Consider the following 14,096-nt stretch of genomic DNA (forward strand, 5'->3'; position numbering starts at 1 on the left):
TGCCTACTGTGGTTTCAAACTTGTTTGCCACTGTAAATCTGAGACTAGAGAATTCCCTAATTATTTGGCCACTGATCTGGACCAAACATCCCGGATACCTTGTATATTTTAGCCCAGTGGAAACACTGTTTGCCACAGATTGCTCTTCTGACTTTCAGTTTGTTACATGTCATCTTATGGAAGTAAGTTATAAAACATCAAATACAGGTAACACGCTTTCAATGTTTTGACTTCTGAGAGCAGTCTAGCCTCACCTCATCACAGCATCTTCATCCTGATGCAGAAAATTGAAGGTTTCTACTAATGCTCTCTAGTCTATGGCGACTGCCTCTTGTTTCTGACACAGTACTCCTCTACTAGGGATCCTCTATTATTCCTAGCTTGGCAGCTTCAAATAAATTCCTTAAAGGTTGAAAGAAGGAGCTACCAAGTGGATTGCTTTTAGGAAAACATAGGGAGGCCTCGTGTGCGGCGGTTCATGGGGTTGCAAAGAGTCGGACATGGCTGAGCGACTGAACTGAACAGGTCATTTTTATTTCCAATTTTCATCTTTAAAGACGGCATTCATTCTGAAATGTTTGGAATTTTTCCTCAAGCACAGATTACTTCTAGTTTTTGGCTAGAACATAATAATAGTGATGATGATGACAATGACAAAATAATAGTAACAAGAATGAAAACACTCTGAAACAGTGCAGTGGTTAAGCTCTAGTCTGAAACCTTATATTTAAATCTATTTAGTGTATGACCTTGGACAAGTTAAGTAATGTTTACTTTCATTTAAAATCTGCAAAATAAGGATAAATAGAACCTATGATGTGAGGGAGTTTACATGTAATGAAAACCCAATACATGCCATGTTTAGTAGGCATGTGTGTGTGTGCGTGTGTTCAGTTAAGTCCGATTCTTTGCAACCCCATGAGCTGTAACACAACAGGCTCCTCTGTCCATAGGATTTTCCAGACAAGAATACTGGAGTGGGTTGCCTTTTCCTTTTCCAGGGGATCTTCCCAACCTGGGGATCAAACCCATGGCTCCTGTCTCCTGCATTGTAGGTGATTCTTTATTGCTTGAGCTACTGTGGAAGCCCCTAAGTGTTGAGTGTTAGCTATTATTAGACACTACTGATAATGAGGCATATAAGATTGTGTGTTAAAAATGGACTGTTTTCTTTTATGTGATTTAAAGTCTTTTGCAGAAGCAGGGTTAAAAAAGATTTGTATCATCTATTACCTGAAGGCCTCTAGCTCCTGTTTTTCTTTGTACTGTGTCCATTAAATTTGGTATAGTTAATGATGACCACCTTGCCAATAAAGCCAAAATATTTGCTATGCCGATTCATGAGTATTCAGCTCCTCAGCCCACAATACCCATTGTGTAAAAAGTGCAATGAATTCTAATTCACTTTTGATTGCAATGAGCTGAACCAAACACGAAACCTATCTGATCCAAGAGGACTTGGGCTTTACAATGTTGAACATTATGTGATTGGCACGCTCCAAACAGGAATATCTTTGAATTTCTTTTTCATGAAACAGAATTCTTTTAATTAACAACATTTTTAAAAATTTCAGTATGTGTAATTGTTAACACCTGCTATGTGTTGCCAACAGATGTTTCTTTCTTACCTAAGGGAACTGTTATAATTATTCTATAAGCTTAATGAAATGGCATTTACTATGATAGTTGGAAAACTTTAGTTGGTGACTTTGTTTGTAGTATTTGGCTTTTCTTTTAATCTTGTTCCCTATTAATGCCAGTCTCCACACACCCTTCCCAAGCTGGGTCACCAAAAGCAAAAATGACCTTTTTTTTTTTGGAGGGGGAGGAGAGGGTTGCTGAATGTTTCAAAACTGGTCATGCATAATCTAGTGGTTGTGAAAATTTTCTGACATTATGTGTATTCTAAAATATTGTAAAACTGTACTTGTGTTTTAGTAGCTAATCCACATAGTGTTTAACATGTAAGTTTTACATCTTGATTGTAAATATAAAAATATACTTTTTAGAAAGGTAATGATACTCTTCCAGTAACTTGGCTTCAAAAGAAGCTACAGCAAAAAATGAGATTTTTCTTGATTTTTTTTCAAAGATGTATATCGTTTTATTTGTAGCAGACTTTCAGAATTCTTCATTTATGATACTAATCACACAATTACCTACAGCCATGTGTTAAATATGACCCTAGTTTTAGTCAAATAATAGGCCAATTGCAAACAATGAATGGAGGCAGCTCCATTTATAATGGCTGTTTCAACAGAGCGCTATTGTCATCATAGTGATCTGAGGGTGACTCACTAATTAATTGATGTTCTTTTTTATTATGTGCTATTGAGTTAATGAGTAATTTGTGTGAAATAATTCTCTGAACATATTGATTACTTGAGATATTTTCTGGGGCTTTCATATCAATGACATGCTGACTAGGTAGAAGATGGTATGTGCTTTTGTGTGCTCACTGCTCCTAGGTTTGAGATAAGAGCAAATCAGTGCAAAGACTCCCTAAGGTGATCAGATGTAGGAAGTATCCTAAGGCAACCCTCAGGAGGTTGAGGACCCAGGGCAAGACCTGTCACATAGTAGGTACTCAATTAATGTCACGTGAAAAAATGGCTCTGCTTCCATTTACCTTGCCTTGCATTAAAATCACACTTAGGAAGTATCTGTAATGGCATTTTTAAAGAAAAAGTAATAATCAAAGGGCTTTTGCTAAAACTGTACTAGGCGTTAATGATCTATTACAATAAACATGCAGACTGCTTTCCCAACTTAGTTAAGTGAACACTAAATATGTTTGGCCTGTATCATTTCTATGAAATTGTTTAAATGACTAATCAGAGAGTAGTTTGCCTCAAGTGACAGTTAAAAGGAAACCACTTGCAAATGGTGTGTTTGACTATAGATGTAATTTTCAGCACCCTGGTTCAGTGAAGGTAAAACATTTCTTCCTTGAAGAGGTAGGATTTAGTTGAGTTTTGTGTTTTAATTCATTATGCAGGAGTGAGGAAATCTGAAATTTAGTCTGACAAGAGCAACATGGTTGCTTTCAGAAAGATCATTTAAAATTTGTATAAACGTACAAAATTATACCCACCAATTGCTACCTTCATTTTGACAGTTTTATTTTCCCCACAGAAGTAAATAGCAATAAACTACCTAGATTGGAGATCCTGCATATAACATTTGGAGAAAGCATTTGGGGTACTTTTTCTACTTCTGACCTGTTAATACCTTTTGAAAGTAAATGTTCTTAGACACTTTTTTTCCTTTTGCATGCTATGCTTTCTAGATATCATCTTAGATTTTTGCCAATTAAGTGCAATCGAATAGTGTAATGCCCCTTTTATTAAAAACATAAATCCAAATATAAAAAAGTGAATGAAAGAAGCCAGCAGATATTTATTAAGCAAGATGGAAGTGAAATTACAAACACAGGTCAGCTTTTCAACTCACCCAGCACTCTGGTGGATGGAGGAGCTTGGTCCTTCATCACAGGCAGCCTACATGAGATGCATGTAGGCAGCTTCCGCTGCTTGAAGAAAGCAAAGCTCCACTGGAGGTGTCCTACTGGAGCTTTCAGACAATAAGCTAAATGACGTCAGGGTCACACAACACAAAGAGGAAAGTTGACAACAGTTCAGGGACTCTGAGGAGTCAAGACAATAAGCTTAGTACTTCAGGTCAAAAATGCTACTATTTTCAGGCAATTAGCTGTCAGATGGCCTATTTCTATCTTGTTCCACCATTTTATGGAGATTAAAGATAATCTAAGGAGATTAAGGCCTTAATCTTTAATCCAGGTGAGTCATTTTGTTTGTAGAAAAAGCATAAGAATGAATTCCCAAAGGATTAAGCAAAAGGAAAGGCAGTAAAAACCTAGTTTGGTCTTTGGGTGGCAGGAATAATGGAACAGCTTCAAGAAGCTGAGAGACGTTTGTGCCTAATTTACAAGTATTTTGACATATTGATAAACATATGCAAAAGTATTTAAATATAAAAAGATCATTTGCAAAAAGATACCGACAATTCAAATTTTACATTCACATGAATTTCAAACAACTCTTAATGGGGACTAGGAGGGCTGCTTTAGGAAAACCACTTCTCACATATCTCCCCCACCTTCCTCCCATTTGTTCAGTTTTGTTTTTTTGGTTTTGGCTATGCAAGTCTTTTCATGAAACAAATATAAGTTTCTAAGGCTAAAACAATAATTTTGTGGACCACATACTGCTATTTTTGAAACATCTTTGGGGGATATCTCAAATTTGGAAGACACGTGACTTTGAACACTCTTAACCATGAATCCTTTGTAAAAATACATACCATTCACTTTTCACAGTACCATCTTCTTAAAAATGAGAGGCAATATCCAGATCCACATGCATGTTCATAGTAAAGCTTTGTTTTAAAACAACTCAAATCCACACCAGAGTTATTTTCAGTTTAATATTTTGGCCCCAAATCAAGAATTCAGGTATCACATTTAATTTTCATCTGCAGTGCATATTCAGCAGGACAAAGAAAGGATGCAAGTAACACTGGGAAATATTGTTTCCTATACAAGTGATCAATGAAAAATAAGAGAGAAAGCCCACAGCACTAAAATTTGCTCTAGTAAAATATGCTTCATTGTGTCTGTTGTGGAATTAGGTCTGTTGAATAGTTTGAATACAGGGAGCAGAAGCAAAGAAGCAAAGTGTGAACAACCCAGAAGAAGGGAACACAGTCTCATCTTTATTTCCTTAATTGTAATTTAAATAATCAGTCTCCATAATTTTTCTTTCTAGAAAGCTTTCTTCTTTATCAGCTATCATGTAGGTAAGGGAATAATTTTTCACCTTTCAAAAATGGAATGACAGATTTCAGCCTAAGTGTGATCAATTCTGAATGGGTAATTACTTAGAGAAAGCAACGAAGAGTAAGACACATCAAACTTTGAAAGTGTTCACTTTGGAACATTAAAATAAGTGGCAGGTAAATACAGAAAAATATATAATCACCAGTTCTCAGCTTTTTATCAATCCCTTTGTTTCTCTTCTTCTAGAAGATTCTGTGAGCACTATGTTGCTCTGATCAAAAGTGACTTCAATCCTCAAATATCATCATAGCTTCAATGTGCATTATCATGATTTCAGTAGATTCACACTCAAAACCTTTTAGTGCCAGAAATGCTTCAAGCCATAATGTTATTATACCCTTAGCTCTTATGGAGAGGTCTGGGCAAAATTTGCACAAGAAATTTATCATTTTAAGATTATCTCATAATTGCAGTAACACTTTTTTAAAGTAACCCTTTGGAAAATTTTTAAATGATACCCAAAGGCACTAGTTCACATAAGGGGTGAATGGCGCTGAAGGAAGCAAAACAAAACCATTGACTAGGTAAAGAGCACAAAAAAGGATATTAAAAGGATAACTGTTAAGCTTTAAAGTTATTCTAAAAATGGCACTTTTCACGTTGGTAAAAAATGAAAGTGCTTTAAGATGAAATTTTTATGCATTATTTTAAAGCTGATCTTTAACCTCCTGAAAATAGGGGGTTATAAATGAGAACACTGATAAAGACTCTAAATCATAGCGGCAATAATAGTGGATGTTGCTAAAATGCTTTGTGTGTCTTTCTTTTTCTGTATTTTTAATGATGATAGACTTGTTTAATCTATACGTATCATTAGTGAGATTTGATCTTCAATTCTTTACTAGAAAGTTACAGCTCATTTAAAATAGCTGGTAGATACAGAAAGCATAAATATACAGTAAGTTTAAACACTGATTGTACTAAATGCAACAATACAAAGAAGCAAACAGAACACAAATGGTAACACAATAAAACTGTATTACATTTGTGCTTCAAATATTACAATACATTATATACAATAGTCCAAAATAAACATCTCATGCCAAGTGACACAAAAAAACGAATAGCAAGCAAAAAAATCCAGCAATATGTACATTACATTTTTCTTTAATAATAAACATTCAACTCTGAACTGGGGCAATTTCACTACATACAGATGCAGTCCGCCTTTTATTCCATATAACCATCCTGCCTTCCTATATCTACGCTATTCAGTTGGTTCCCGTGTCAATTCTTATATACACGTGGAGCAAAAAGGATAAAAGAATGTAGTGCTTTGTATTCTTAATGGGGTGATGTTGATAGATCAGCGAACCTGGGGTGCATAACCTTCTTTCATTAAACCTTCCTCGTAGTCCGTCTGGCAAAGGATCATGTTATTCTTAAGGAAAAATTTGTCTCCAACACAAAATCTGAAAATATTTATAAAAATAAAATGGTTAAGATGACTTCATTCAGATCTCTAATTTTGAAGACTTTTTTTCCTAATCATCATTTCATATGGTAATTCCCTGAGTTTGAAAGTTTGGCTTAGAAAGTTGCCTTTAAGTCAAAATTAAACCATTCAGGTCATTTAATAAAACACTGCACACAAAATTTGAGATCCTATGTTTATACATAAAAATCATAAGAACATTGAGGAAAACACCTTGAGCAGCAAAGGTTATATTTTTTTCACATACATTGGAAAGAAAAAAAGAACTAACCTGTATTTACACTCATTAATACAAGAGACCTGGGTTTGATCCCTGGATCAGGAAGATACCCTGGAGAAGAGAATGGCTACCCACTCCAGTATTCTTGCCTGGAGAATCCCACAGACAGAGGAGCCTCGTGGGCTACAGTATATGGGGTCGCAAAGAGTCGGACACGACTAGGCAACTAACACACACATAAAAGAAACAATGATAATATTTCATGGCAGTGATTATGGAAGCTTTCATCACTGCCCATTTATCCACTTTATTAAAAAAAAGAGTAAAAACATTAAAATGAATCAAATGATTAGGGAAGAGCCAATTTTAGAGTTTCTCATTTAAAGCTTCCTTTTATTCCCTGTTATTAAAATGTGATTAAATTCTGGTAATTTGGAAGTGATTATTCTGAACTGAAAGCTGTTTTAGCATCAGACTTAGATGCTGGGCCATGGTGCTTTGTTTGTGGCAAGTTCACTAACTATGAAATAGTAAGTGGACTTCTTAGAGTACTTCCAATTAAACCTAAAGGAGTAACCTGATGAACTTCTTAATACTGATGTGATAAATAAACTAGTTTCTAGTAGCTAATTATGAATTTTATTCTATAAAGCATTGTTTAATGTGCAAGATAGTAATGTTTTTAATAAGTGCTCTGTTTGTATAATTTCCCAGTGGTGACACTTTGGACACAATTAAGGTCAGAAATAAATGCCTGTGCTGTTTCCGGTACATTTAACAATAAAGTAACTCTGGGGAGATCTGTATATATTTTTAATTGTAACAATTTAACCTTCAAACAGCAGTGTCTGGTGGAGTTGACCCAGTAAAACTACTTGTAATTATACAAGTTGACCCTCACTGACCTTTGATAGTGGTCTCCCTTTATCAGATAGTCAATTTCAAATGATGTTCAGGCAGAAATCTTAGTGGATAGATTAAATTGTGTCGTGAAAGCCACACTTTAATGTTTTGTGAAGTTGAAGGTTTAAATGAGGAGCAGTTGGGCTGATTTACATTTGCAAAGATTGGAATGCTAGACAAACAGTGAACCTATTTATTTTCCAACTGGGTAGCTTTGGAAATTTATCCTTATTCTAGCTAAGTAGATAGAGGGGAAAATAGTGTAATAAAAAAAGTAGATTGAAAAGAATTAGCTTTCCTCTTAAAGGAAGATTGGTCTGTTTATTTGTGGAATTTACTCTTTTCTCCCCAGGACTGCTGCCTGCTGATGATGCTGATTGAAAGTACAGACTATGCCCTGATCTTCAAATCCTGCAGTTGTTTGTGGTCAAGGCTATTGGATACAATGGACATTCAAGTCTGGACTTCAAGTATATCTTCTTTTTATTAGTTGCAAACTATAAACATGAAATATTGTGCTTAAAAAGTGGTGTTTGGATAAACCAGTTTTTGTATATTATCCTGATCATTAGGATATGTTGAATAAAAGGAAATATTTCTTTTGTTGGGCAGGCTTAAATAGGCAAATTAGATACTTATCTTTTATGTGAGATTATATAAAATAACATGCAGAATACATCTGATTACCATTCAAATTTTTCACTTTATATTAATAATGAAATTATTTCGAATTGACTAACAAACTAATAAACTATCACATCAAAAGTAATTTTAATAAAATATTCTTGTGTTCCAGCTGATGTTATTGAATCTTATCTTTTCCTGAAAACCAACTAAACTAGAAGTACTTTTTCAACTCCATACTGTCTAAAATTATGCTTTAATTTTTAAAATAAGCCTCCAAATTCTATTTGCTGTCAAATAAAAATGTCATTTTTAAAAAATTTTGTTTTGCCATGTTGTGTCATGCCATTCTTACCTTCAGGGGCCTTGAATTTTATTTGTAGATTAATAAAGTCAGAGTAATTATATCAACAAAAGCACTGAACCAAGAGCCTGGGGATTTGGTACCGAGTGCTGTGGTTCTCATCTACCCAACACAAGATGTAGGATGTATTTCATACTTTCTCTGAGTCATTTCTCTATGGATAAGATAAAACAGTTACATCAATGAATGGTTCAGTTCAGTTGCTCAGTTGTGTCCGACTCTTTGCGACCCCATGGACAGCAGCCTGCCAGGCCTCCCTGGCCATCACCAGCTCCGTAGGAATGCTAAAATAAGAAGTATATTAAAGGCAGAGAGACATTTGCAATGAATTGAGTTCAAATCCCAACCTTCTACTCACGATATTAAAAATGAAACTTCAGGATTTTTGTCTTCAACATCAGTAACTTTTGTTAAGTTGGTAGGAAAGAGTAGAAATGTAGTATGTAAAGCCTTCCCTCAATGTTGGGAATGTAGGTAATTAAAATAAACACCCCTGATAAAGTACTTACCATGTGCTAAGGCTGAATATGTATATAGATATAGTCATTGCATTTATTCCTTAAATCTAACCAATTTATTAACATTGTCCTTTTCAGATGAAAAACTAACATTCTCCAGAATTTTTAAAACCTGCTTAACGTTCCATAGCTAGAACATGTATGGTAGAGGAATGAAAAGCACCCTGATCTCTTTGGATTCAAGATTCAAGCTTTTATTATTCACAATAGGCAAGATATGGATAACACTTCAATGTCCATCAACAGAGGAATGGATAAAGAAGCTATGGTACGTACACACACACACTCTCTCTCTCTCTTTCTCTCTCTCTCTCTTCTCTCTGGAATACTACTCAGCCATAAAGAAGAATGACATAATGCCATTTTGAGCAACATGGAGGGACCTAGAGATTATCATACTAAGTGACTTAAGTCAGGCAAAGACAGACAAATATCATATGATATCACTTACACATGGAATCTAAACTATGACCCAATCAACTTATCTACAAAAGAGAAACAGAGTAATAGAGTATGGACTTGTGGTTGCCAAGGAGGAGGAGGGTAGGGCAGGGATGGGTTGGAAGTTTGGGGTTAGTAGATGCAAACTATCATATATAGAACGGATAAACAACAAGGCTCTACTGTATAGCACAGGGAACTATACTCAACATATTGTGATAAGCCATAAGAGAAAAATACAAGAAAAAATGTGTGTGTGTGTGTGTGTATCTGAATTACTCTGCCGTACAGCAGAAATTAACACAACTTTGTAAATCAACTATAGTTCAACTTAAAAAAAAGCAAATAGATGACTGAAAGCAATTTAGAGAAAGACCTATGCTTTTACCTGGAGGCAGTAAAGAAGGAGGGTACGAAGTTAAACAGGTTTTTTGTATTATTCTCTTTTACATAACTTTTAAAAAAGAGTGCTTATCATTCAGTGAGATATAAATGGAATTCATCTAAAATATTCCTTCCTGAAATATGTTGTTACTAATATGTTGTCGACTGGATAAAGTACATTTTATGTGTGTATCAATTTACATTTAAAGGTCAAAATGAAACAGAACACAGGTGAGGAATGTCACACACATAAAACTTAAACAAAACAGCCTTGAAAGCTTTGGTTAAGAGCCGATTATGATTGCTTTGCAACAAGAGCTGATATCCTCCTTTAAAATGTTCTATACACAAACATGACAAAATTAGAGAAAGCAATGCAGATATCAGACATCTAACAAAATGATCTACAAGTGTGATTTTGTAAGAAAGGCTAATTTCCAATGTTCTATAACCAGATCCTGATGTGATTTAGCATTTGCAGAAAAACATTATAAAAATAGTGATGGCCAAAGGATGTTGAATATATGTATATTAATAGGTCAGGCTAAAATTATTGAAAATAAACTGATATTCTTTTTTATAATCTAATCGTAACTGCTTGTGATACAGTCAGTTCAATTAATTCTGGCATCATTAAAAAATATGTTGCTGCTGCTGCTAAGTCGCTTCAGTTGTGTCCAACTCTGTGTGACCCCATAGACGGCAGCCCACCAGTCTCTGCCGTCCCTAATATGTTAATGAATAAAAAGATGCCCAATCAGTTTATTAAACCATCTAATCTTAAAGTTTAAGAATTAATCATAGAATTAATTTCCTGGTATTTTGGAGTAACTCTAGTTAAATTCATATGGTCTTAGATACTAGAAAAGTACAGACAATAAGTATAATTAAGAAATCCCTGTAAAATGTGGGGCTTAGAGTGGTTTTGAACAGGTTATCAAATGCCTCTGCTAGGAAGCCTTCATTTGCAACATCCTTTCTGAGAATGAAAAGGTTAACTTGGTCATCTTACTTTCCTAAGGTGAGTGACTGCCAATTATAATTAATTTCCATTTCCATTTCCAGAGCACTTGGGAAAGAAAGGGAATCTAGTCCATATCGCCAACGTTTCTACCGTCCTATTTAGCATACCTCTGTTACTAAAAGATGGAGATTTTGATACTGTACTTCAGTGAGAAGTGCACGTTATACACTCATTGTACACTTGTGAACAAATTTACTGTATTTTCCCAATGACAGCATAGTTATCATCACACAGAAACAATCTTCTCTGTACCAAACTATACTACCCATACCCCAAATCCTGCTATAAATTATTTAATATCTACCTCACTTAACTCCACTCTATCTACTCACATTCATATCCACTTATCTGTGGACAGGGGCTTCCCTTGTAGCTCAGATGGTAAAGAATCTGCTTGCAATGAGGGAGACCTGGGTTCGATCCCTGGGTTGGGAAGATCCCCTGGAGAAGGGAAAGGCTACCCACTCCAGTATTCTGGCCTGGAGAATTCCATGGACTGTATAGTCCATGGGGTCACACAGAGTCGGACACGACTGAGCGACTTTCACCCACGGACAGAGGAGCGTGGCAGGCTGCAGTCCATGGGGTCGCAAGAGTTGGATGTGACTTAGCGACTAAAGCACTGCCACAGTCAGCAAAGAAAGTACCCACCTTGAAACAGGCCAGGGTCCTCATACTGGATCTGAGTCCAGAGACTAAAAACCAGACTTTCTTGGTTCAAATTTTGAATCTACCTTTTTCTATCTGCGCAATCTCGGACAAGTTATTTAAATTCTCTATACTGTCATTTCCTCATCTGTTAAATGAGGCTAATGATAGTGACTACTTCTGGGTTATTTTGAGTACTAAATGAGCAAGCACATGTAAAACAAAACAACGTCTGATCAGCACTGTACGAGAATTTGCTACCATTATTATTTGCCATTGACAATCTTCTCATCTTTGCTTAGCTGTTCCCTAGTCAGGGATATTTCTCCCTTTTTCTACCTACTTAAATTTCAGAAATTCTTTTTTTTTGGGGGGGGGGGCGGAAATATAGGAATAAGTGAGTAAGAGGTACAAACTATCAGGTATAAAAAAAGCTACTAGGATATACTGCACAACATGAGGAACATAGCCAATATTTTATAATAATTATAAATGGAGAATGACCTTTAAAATTGTGGATCACTATACTGGGGCTTCCTTGGTGACTCCATAGTAAAGAACCCGCCTGCCAATGCAGGAGACACAATTCAATCCCTGGGGTGGGAGGATCCCCTGGAGGAGAGAATGACAACCCATTCCAGTATTCTTGCTTGGTATATCCTGTGGACAGATGAGCCTGGTGGGCTACAGTCCATGGGGTCACAAAAAGAGTCAGACACAATTAAAGCAACTGATCACACACTATATTGTACACCTGTAACTTACATACTATTATACAGCAATTATATGACTTAGCATGCACATACTTCAATAAATGAATAAAGATTTTTTAGTTTCCATTCCTTCCTTAAGTATTCCCTGACCCCATCAACACATTCTGATCTTTTCCAAAGCACTTACTTTTTGGTGTATCATTTACTGTGGCATTTCAAATTTTCTCATGAATGTGTAACAGATTTCCCACTCAAGTGGTAGTGCTGAGGTAAATGACCATGAGTTAAATTTTGTTTGACCCCTTTGAAATACCACCATAAACTATACTACCACTTGAAGTGGGTGTCCCATAAATGTTGGTGAAGACAGACTTATTCTAGAACTGAATTCTTCAAATAACAAAGCTATTTTTGATGAATAATTTAAATTTGGATTCATGTTGACTTTAGTTCACTGACTTCTCACCTTCACAATTTCCTCTCTGTTCCCTCCTCCTCCACATCCTCACCAAACTACTCCACAACTGCCAATCTCTGAGCCTCTGTTCATTTCCAGAACACATTACATGGCTTCACAACTCCATGTCTTGCCTCTGCTCCATCTATTTGGAAAACCCTTTCCTCACCGTACCAAGGCTTTGTCACCTCCCCTACCCCCCAACCAGACACACTTCCTAACCCTAACCAGTCTTAGAGAATCCTTTAAAATCTAGCACATCAACCCTTTGATGCTTTCATAAGAAGGACAAAAGGGACAGACCTCTCTTCCCTCAGTATAGATCTGTTTTGTATATTTAGTAAACAGATATTTACATTCTTCTCTTCTGTGAGTCTTTGATGTCCAGTCTCTTCTATAGTTCTGAATACCCCGAAGACAGAAACTAGAATTTATTCACCTCTGTTTCCACAGAGCCTAGCACAGTGCTTTCTTTTTTTTTTCAAATGTCACACAGTTATATATATTTGAGGCCATTTCATTACAAAGGAGCACTTTTTTCCCTTCTCTTATAAAACCATCACTTAGCTTTCTAGAATTTTCCAGGGGGGGGGGTCACGCATCTTTAAGAAATTAACCAGAATTTCCCAATTCTGAATAAGATTCAAGTTATCATACAAGGTGCTCAAAATAAACTTCTTCTGGTTCTTTCAAAATAGACATACTTTTAGATATCTTTAAATTCAGATCCACACATTTTTAGCCATGAAGTGAAGAAGTGTTGGTCACTCAGTTGTGTCCGACTCTTTGTGACCCCATGGGCTGTAGCCCTCCAGACTCCTCTGTCCATGGAATTCTCCAGGCAAGAACACTGGAGTGGGTAGCCATTCCCTTTTCCACGATATCTTCCCGACCCAGGGATTGAATGTGGGTCACCTATATTGCAGGTGGATTCCTTACCATCCGAGTCCCTAGGGAAGCCCATTTTTAGCCATACCCTTTTACTTAAAGGACAGAGAAGACCACCAATCCTGAAAGTTCACTGTTACTACTACCTTAGTCAAAAATTTCATTTATTTATTTATACTTGGCCATGTAGCATGTGGGATTTTGGTTCCCCAACCAGAGATGGAACCCACACCCCCTGCAGTGCAAGTGCAGAGTCTTAACCATGCGACAACCAGGGAAGTCCTTTCACTATCTTTTTTAGACATTCAGCAATGCTTTATATCTTACTGATACTTTGATTTAAAAGTTAAGATGAAACGGCTTGCTAAATGATTGCTCTTATTGTAGTTCTGTCTCTAAGTAGTGTCTGACTCTTCTGTGACCCCGTGGACTGTAGCCCACCAGGCTCCTCTGTCCATGGGATTCTCCAGGCAAGAATAATGGAGTGGGTTTGGGATTCTCCAGGCAAGAATAATGGAGTGGGTTTGGGATTCTCCAGGCAAGAATACTGCAGTGGGTTGCTAATTCCTTCTCCAGGGGATCTTCCAGACCCAGGGATCAAATCCATGTCTCATGCATT

General features: G+C 36.3%; 1 protein-coding gene across 6 annotated transcripts in view; it reads right to left on the reverse strand.

Annotated features, from left to right (window-relative positions):
- Nucleotides 1–3,379: 3,379 nt before the first annotated feature.
- LMO3 (LIM domain only 3) overlaps nt 3,380–14,096 on the reverse strand; it is a 65,046-nt gene continuing 54,329 nt past the window's right edge. For all 6 annotated transcript variants that reach the window (XM_061125094.1, XM_061125091.1, XM_061125093.1 and 3 more), the window contains one exon: nt 3,380–6,270. In XM_061125094.1, coding sequence (XP_060981077.1) covers nt 6,165–6,270 — 106 coding nt within the window. In that variant the 3' untranslated portion in view covers nt 3,380–6,164. The remainder of the gene's footprint in view (nt 6,271–14,096) is intronic.

This window comes from Dama dama, chromosome 22 (genome assembly GCF_033118175.1).
Source record: "Dama dama isolate Ldn47 chromosome 22, ASM3311817v1, whole genome shotgun sequence".
Classification (NCBI taxonomy): Eukaryota; Metazoa; Chordata; class Mammalia; order Artiodactyla; family Cervidae; genus Dama; species Dama dama.